Source organism: Priapulus caudatus, unplaced genomic scaffold (assembly GCF_000485595.1).
Source record: "Priapulus caudatus unplaced genomic scaffold, Priapulus_caudatus-5.0.1 Scaffold307, whole genome shotgun sequence".
NCBI classification, from domain to species: Eukaryota; Metazoa; Priapulida; class Priapulimorpha; order Priapulimorphida; family Priapulidae; genus Priapulus; species Priapulus caudatus.
The window spans coordinates 292,513-300,435 of record NW_014577368.1 but is presented as its reverse complement, the minus strand read 5'-3'; the positions used below and the strand labels follow the sequence as shown (position 1 = coordinate 300,435).

The following is a 7,923-nucleotide window of genomic DNA, read 5'->3' as shown; positions in this document are numbered from 1 at the left end:
TCCCCGGCTGGCGATTTTAACTAAAAACCTCGAAACGCGAACTTGTTAGCTTTATATGTCGGTTGCGCAAAGTAAAGCGAACGAGTCACGTTTCGCGCCGCTCGGCACAGTATTTTGAATAAATCAAAGCGCGTCGCACAGTGAACACTATTTGCACGGGCTTATTTGATCAGCGGAAATTGCCATCTCTCGGTCCGCCACACACGACCAACACTAATAGCTCCGTGAGCACAGCCGCGGCTACCGAAGCGCACATATACTGAATCTCAGAACCGTATAGAAATCCTAGAAAAATAGAAACTCATTATTTCTATAGGAACACTTTTCTAATGACACGGAACAAATTATTTCCATAGTCACAGTGGATTCTTATCATGTGCGATTAAAACGAAAAAAAGAGAAAACGCAAAAGCAGTATTACATTCGCAACAAACAATAGTACTTTTCATGCAAACAGTAATATAACAAATGCAGACAAAATTTACATGAAATCGTCGCAAATAATTAACAGAATACAGTCTCGCGAAACATATATTAAATTTAAAGTGGATAAACCTCGCAACAAAAAGCCTACATATACCTACTGTGAGCATACTTGCAGTATGAAATCAAAACGAAATGTTCGCAAAAGTTTACACTTTTGGAAAGTTCGTCCGACACGGTTTCGGCGTATAGATACACACAAGTTGTTTTGGCGTGAAGATAATACAGTAGGCCTACGCTAACGCAAATAGTTCCTGGAACGAAACACGGCTGTAACAGATGTGTGAACACCGTTTAAACAACATGTGGTGCTACTTTCGTAAAAAGTACTTTCGTTTAGATTTTATGAAGAAATGCTGTAAAAGTAACAATACAAATAAATTGTAGTGAATTTTTACATGGACGAGCTCACAGTAGGTATATCTATGCATTTTTTCTGCGACAACATGTCGTTTTAAAGGTCCCATTTAATTAGCGAGGGTAAAAGGTTATAGCCAGACCGGTATAACCCAGCTAATAATTACCTCGAGGCTATTTTTCCGTATATTATATATTTGCAGTCTATTCACTGTTTAAGGCCAAGCTTTCACATAACAACTGCACGGTCCACGCCGTCTCAGATCATGTCATCATTAGCGGGTTATCCTGGCTATATAACATTATACATTCGACTTATCTGAACACGATACGTAAACATTTCGCATCTATTATAAAGAAAATCAGCGTAATTCGGGAGGTGCAGTGGTTGGGTGTGTATGGGGGGGGGGGGTCAGCGTTGCTACTAGCACCTAGAACAATATCTACACACATCTCACCGCCACCAAAAACACATGTATGCTATCTATAGTTCATGTGCGCGTGCGTGCGTGCAGGCGGGCGTGTTTATGCTGATATGCAGAATGGATATCATCGCTTCGCCACGCAGCATCTTCTCTCATTAATAGCTGCTCACTCGCTCTCCCGACTCCGTTCTCATCCATAGTTTTACACACACTCGCCCGCCCCTGACTCACACATAGCTTCCAACATTTCTGACCCTCCACTCCTTCGTTCATAGTTTCCGCTCCGTAGTAAACGTCAGGAAACTGAAGAAAACCAGCCTAGTCACATCTGGCTTCACTGTCGCCTAAATCGACCCCGGGGTGAAACCTGGACCTACCGACAAGCTGAGACGAAGGACGCATGCGAGCTACATCATTGTAGTGCCTATTCAGCCCACGGCTCCATTCCATAGCCTACACATAATTCGTCCCCTGTACACTCATGCGGACGGTCGTTAGCATCGCGATGGGCTCAGAAGCTCTGCTACTGAAGCGGTGCGTGTCCGATTAATAGCGCATGCCACAGCTACGACGCTGAGAGAGAGAGAGAGAGAGAGAGAGAGAGAGAGAGAGAGCGTGTGTGTACGTGTGTGTGCGTGTGTGTACGTGTGTGTGCGTGCGTGCGCGTCTCTGTCTTGTGTGTGTGTGTGTGTGTGTGTGTGTGTGTGTGATAGAGAGAGAGAGAGAAAGAAAGAGAGCCAGAGAGCGCGCGCGAGAGAGAGAGGGGAGAACGAGAGAGACAGAGCGAGACCGCGTGAGAGAGAGAGAGAGAGAGAGAGAGAGAGAGAAGATTTTTAACGTCACAAAATGAGAAGAAATAAGAGAAATCTCAGAGACTCATCATAGTCCCAACTATTCATGGTGTTTGTTACAACGATTTACGATGTTTCTGACAACAGCAAGGGGCTTCCCAGCTAGTGACGCGTCGACGTAGCGTGGAACATCCGCAATAACACAGGCCACTAGCGGGGGCACGACCCGGTACTTTATTTATTCATAGAATGCTCTTATGACGAAATTAGCGCAATCGGCCATGTACTTGCCGTGCGCACTCTAGGGCCCTAGAGACGGCGGACTGTCATCGCACACAGCACTAGTTTAATAGCGGCTTCCCAAAAGAGACATACACACACATGCTACATCTGGCGTCATCGGCTTCAAGCCGTATGAATATCATCATGGGTGATCTATGAGTTAGCCTTAAACATTTAGTGTCATATATAACCTTCCGGTCAGCGGACAGCAGGCGTGCTATACCATCGGGAAACGCTGATTCGGACGCTAATAAATCGACATTATTGGCATATCATCGGGGGCACGTTAAATTTTCATGTAAGCATATTTCCTGTGCTCCAGCTAACTATCAGATGTTCGTCTATTCTGCAATGCACATTCCGCGAAAGTAGTTTGCATTTCGAAACCAATAACGAAATTATCCTTACTAAAACACCTTAAAAATTATAAACATAAATATTAAAATATTAAAAACATTAATTAACCTGTGAAATCCTTCCGCGAATTCTTTTTTTTAAATCTCGTCTAGATGGCGTCAGCATGTCTGCCAGCGTTACATAACTGACTAATATTAGCTAAACGGTATCAGCATCCAACACGCGAACGGGCGAGTGCAGACAGGTGCTCACTACGTACGCCACTCATGTATCATTTCCAATTCCCAAATGCGCACGCGGGCCTGAATTCGGATTACATCGGCTTTACATCTAGGCAAGCCATCGAATTCTCATTTTGTCTCTTGATGTTCGAACACAGTAAGCTAAAGGCAACGCCTCCGAGCAAGCGCGGGTAAGCTACGGACACAATGTACTCGTAACATTCGCAATAAATGTCGCAGCCCGCGGACGGGAAATGCAGTGAAATGGTTCCGATGAAACTAAAAGCAAGCGAAATCAACAGCACACAAAGCCAGCCACCTGCAATTTAAAATCGCTAACTGCGCGTGCAGCTATACGAGTTTGACGAACCACAGGAAATGCACCCGATTTAACCGCGTAGCATTTTTCCATTTACCAATATACATGTTTTATGAGAACTGCGCGGACGACAGAAAATACGAGTAAACATGTAAATTATTCAACAAATAACATCGTTTACAGAGCCACGCGCGATGAACTGATATTTAGCTTACTAACGGTGTTGCATACCCGGTTGCATGCACGGAGAACCCACCAGCACCATCAGAAGGTTGTATGCATTCAACTTCGGAGATAGCCGAGTTCGTGCGTGACGTACACTGACGGCACGCGGTTACTCTGTTTCATAGAGACATATGCCCACCGGAGAATATGAACTGATCACGCCGGATCGTATCGTACCGACCCCTAGCGGCAGAAGATGACAACAACGCGCGCACGGAAACTTTTGGCCGCAGGCATCCTAACCATCTCCACCCATATAACCTCACCGACAAGCAATAAACAAACCACGACCAACCGCAGTTTCTTCCTTGTTGCATATACATCCACTGGAACTATAATACAACGTACTCAAACTATAATACAACTGCCGCATGCGCAGGCCACTCATCCTTCCTGTCGATGATGACGCGATACGTGACGGACCAGCACCGACACAACGCGGGCTCCTTCCAGTGAACAGACAAATATTCGACTGCTGCTGTACAGCTTAGCATCGCAGGTGCGGTGGGAAGGCTGATCATGAGGCGGAGCGGGAGCGTTCAAGAGATCGGGTAGGTGTGCGGCATGTCTTTGGCGAGAGCCACGGTCAACTTACCGTAGCCCATGCCCTGTAGAAAGAGCACGAGGGCTTCGCACACCTTCGCTGGTTGCTCCTCCAGGACTAAGCCGCCGCAGTCAGACAGCTGAAACAATAGAATTAAAGGCCGTAAGGAATTACACTCCGCGACGACTATACAACACGCAGACGCCCTTACGGAAATATCATATAAGAAATCCCTAAAAATACTCGATCTCTTCTACCAACACCTCGCTCCCTGACGCAGTCTCTTTACGCTCCAAATCAACGCTCTGGTTAGAGAGATTATGGGAGTGGGGTCATGAGGGTGATGGGGATGGTGGAGGCGTAGTGTTAATTGACGATTGGGGATAGTGGGGTGGTAGCTCTTAGAGAAGTAGTGGATGTAGTGTTTGTGTTGGCCTGGTGTTTTGCCTGGTTTGGTATAGCAATGGTTACATGATAAGCGACGCACCTAATATTTGGTGACGATTCAAAGATTAACCTAAAATCCAACCTTTCATTATCATCCCACCATACTATAGAGCTGGCCGATAACAATTTTGATTACGCTATCTTTTCGTGAAGGAAGCAACGGCATTCGCCGTGGAAAGTCTATACGTCACTAACTTATCTTTGCCATATAGCTTCAACAACATTTTTCGCAAACTGATCGAGCGAGTTGCAAAATTTCGGCATCGATTCTTGCGTGGGTGCAGTGCTGGCCTAGTAGCGCTGCGTAGAATTTAAATTATGCAGAATCTCAGGACACGTACAATAACAGACGAGTACAAAGGAATATCTCTCTACTATTTTCAGCGTTGGAAATAGCAAGCCATCTCCCAGTCAGGAACTGGCGGGTATTTGAGCAAAACTGGAATATTTTTATCGATTTTTACTACCGGTTATATAGTATGAGATTCTAGTATTACAAGAGTTGAGCAAGTGTTATCGATTCATCTTTAAAGCTGGGTTTACACTATCGATTTTTGTCAGCAAATCGTGCCGATTTCAAGCGACTCCAACTTGCGGCGACTAAGAGTCTACACGCCCGGCGTTCACACCTAAACAAAAAAATCGCGGTATTTAGCGTTCACTACGCAGGCAAAAATACCAGCCCAAGAAAATCACGGTATCTGAACCAGATCCGTATTTCATGTAAATACGAAAGTCTTCCATACCCACAAATAATTGCGCGTGCGCTTGAGAAACCGGATTTTTGGACCAGCCGCACGCATTTCTTCGTGTGAACCGCTAAATACCCGATCTGAAAGGCGCGCGAGTTAATAGATTGGTCCCGCGCTCCGACAGTTCCAAGTAACGGCGAGTGGAACGATCGAGCGGCCGGAAACAGCAGTCTAGCGTAATTTAATCGGCAGTTGGTGGCGATTGCATTGTGTATTCGCAGTGTTCGCCGTGATGTTTAAAGCAGCTCGCCAGCTCCGCAATACCTGTATTCGGGAGGCCCGAATCAGCGTGTGAACAGCTTCGGCCGCGTATCTGTGTCTCAGAACGGTATCGCAATCCGGTATTCAGAAATACGAGTTTACTCGGTGAACGAGGCTTACGTATTTATCGGCAAGTTGGTGCGCCATTGCAGTGTTTATTTCCGCCAAATTGTCGCATGATTGTTAACAAGCACGCTCGCAGCTCGCAAAATACAACCGGTATTCTGAGCCCGCGACCAGCGTTGAACGCTCGCCGCCGTATATTTCATGCAGATTCGTAACATTGTCGCAAATACCGTATTTCATGAATACGAGGTCTCGTGTGAACGAGGCTTATTATCGTTAGATGCAGTTGGCTGAGTCCACGGCACGGGGTCTTTGGCCTGGCATTACCATGCCATCTGATGCTGGAAATCCACCCTTGCGCCCAAACCTGAATGAATGTCGTATATCACGAACTTCCTCCCAGCTGTATAGAATAATACACTTAGCGTCTCCGGTCGCGTCGGGCCAGTAGTCAGACTTAAAAGATCATCGATACCAAACATATTTATCTTTTTCCTTACACGACGCGGGTGACGTTCGTCGAGACGTCGCGTGTCCGCGGCTCCTGCAGTGCTAAAGTTGCGCGCGTTTTGCGGCGAGGAGCGAGTTATATTTGGTAAAACTGAAACTGCCGTTGTCTCAGAGATGCGTGACTGCTCGCGGCAGAGAGAGAACCGGTTGGGATAGATCTCCAAGTTCCATCGTAAGTCACTGGGCAACTAGTAACAAACTAGAAGAAACGAGAGATAGCAAACTCGCCAGCTTTGTACTGGCCCGGCATGCATAGCTGGAAGGCGATAGCCGAGCGGGAGCGAAAGAACGCGGCTTTTATGAAATCATAACACTGGGGTAGCGCACCGAGGTCAGCCCCCTCCCCCCAGCGCGCTAATACGCATACGCGAGTTAGTCGGCTTTTGATGCAGATGCATATTCGCCGGACGGTCAGCTGCTCTGTGTGACCTGATCCCTTGCAACGTGACGTCATGGAGGGGTGGTGGGGCGGCAAAGGTCTCTGTCGAACGGTGATAAAAGATGATTATATGATGAGATGAGATGCGAATATGATATGAATGATGATGATGATGATGATGATGATGAATAGAATGAGATACATAATAACTAGAGATATGATGTATATGATTTGTGGTGATACAAAAATGAAAGACACGTAAAGTGTACAGCCTCGATGTTTGATTATTTTTAATACAAGCCAGCCGCCGTCCCTACCTACTTTACCCAAACGTATTTCCATCTATGAAGACATCAAGAAGGAAATTAACATCATATTCCTAATGCGCATAGACATCCCCCAAGGCCGTCGTCCGGCAGCGCATCTCAAAACCGTCCAGAGCTAACCAAATAATATGTCGGCGGACTTTGGAAACTATAGAATAAGCATTACGTGAACCGTGAGCTAACATTCGATCGGTTGCATTTCCTGCGCTTACGTGCGCTGCTGTAGTCACTATGAAGGCTTCACAGACCCACAATAACCACGTAACGCACGTTCAGCGAATTGCAGTCCACTACCACAGGTGAACCGTAATAAAAAAAATATAGAAAAAGACGAAATGTAATACTTACTCACCGAAAAGCATTAATTTTCTCCACTCTCTGCCGCCTATTACTTGCCGATAATTTGACCCTGTAAATGCGTAAAAATGCTCCTCGCAACATACAAGTAGGCCAGCACGCCACAGCCCGCTGTGGCATCAAACAATATATATATATATAATAGTATATATATTCTCGTTGGAGTACACAAGGCGTGCGTGCGCGTAACTGGGTTTGCAGGGAGCATTGAAGCGCATTTACAGAAACTTATCGCATATAAATCGAAAGAGAGTAGAGAACATAAAACGGATAAATACATTTCGGTTTATTTACACCATTTAATTGAAACGTTCCAAGTCCTGGGTCACCATACGTTACGGATCAACACTACAGTAACAGTTGTCTCATAATGTGACGAACAGATTTCCTGGTAAAAGGAAAATATAAAAGGTAGCGTTCCGCTACTTGACGCCGTACAACGTAAATAATAAATTCCCTAACTATTTACTATAAATATCGCGTGTGTAGTGTGCGGTGAGTCTCTCTCTCCCTCTCGTCATCTCTGTCTCTCTCTCTCTCACTCATCTCTCTCCTCTCTCTCTCTCTCTCCTCTCTCTCATCGCTCTCGCTCTCGCTCAGCTCTCAACTCTCTCTCTCTCTCTCTCTCTCTCGCCTCTCTCTCTCTCTCTCTCTCTCTCTCCTCTCCTCCTCTCCTCTCCTCATCTCTCTTCGCTCTCGCTCTCCGCTCTCGCTCTCTCTCTCTCCTCTCTCTCTCTCCTCTCTCTCTCTCTGCTCTTCTCGCCCTCTCTCTCACACCCCCACACACACACACACCACACAGCAGTCACCGAGACACTACA

General features: G+C 46.1%; 1 protein-coding gene across 4 annotated transcripts in view; it reads right to left on the bottom strand.

Annotated features, from left to right (window-relative positions):
* Positions 1-2,007: 2,007 nt before the first annotated feature.
* The window catches only part of LOC106808818 (protein NDRG3-like), an 89,755-nt gene continuing 83,839 nt past the window's right edge, over positions 2,008-7,923 (bottom strand). For all 4 annotated transcript variants that reach the window (XM_014811683.1, XM_014811682.1, XM_014811684.1 and 1 more), the window contains one exon: positions 2,008-4,143. In XM_014811683.1, coding sequence (XP_014667169.1) covers positions 4,000-4,143 — 144 coding nt within the window. In that variant the 3' untranslated portion in view covers positions 2,008-3,999. The remainder of the gene's footprint in view (positions 4,144-7,923) is intronic.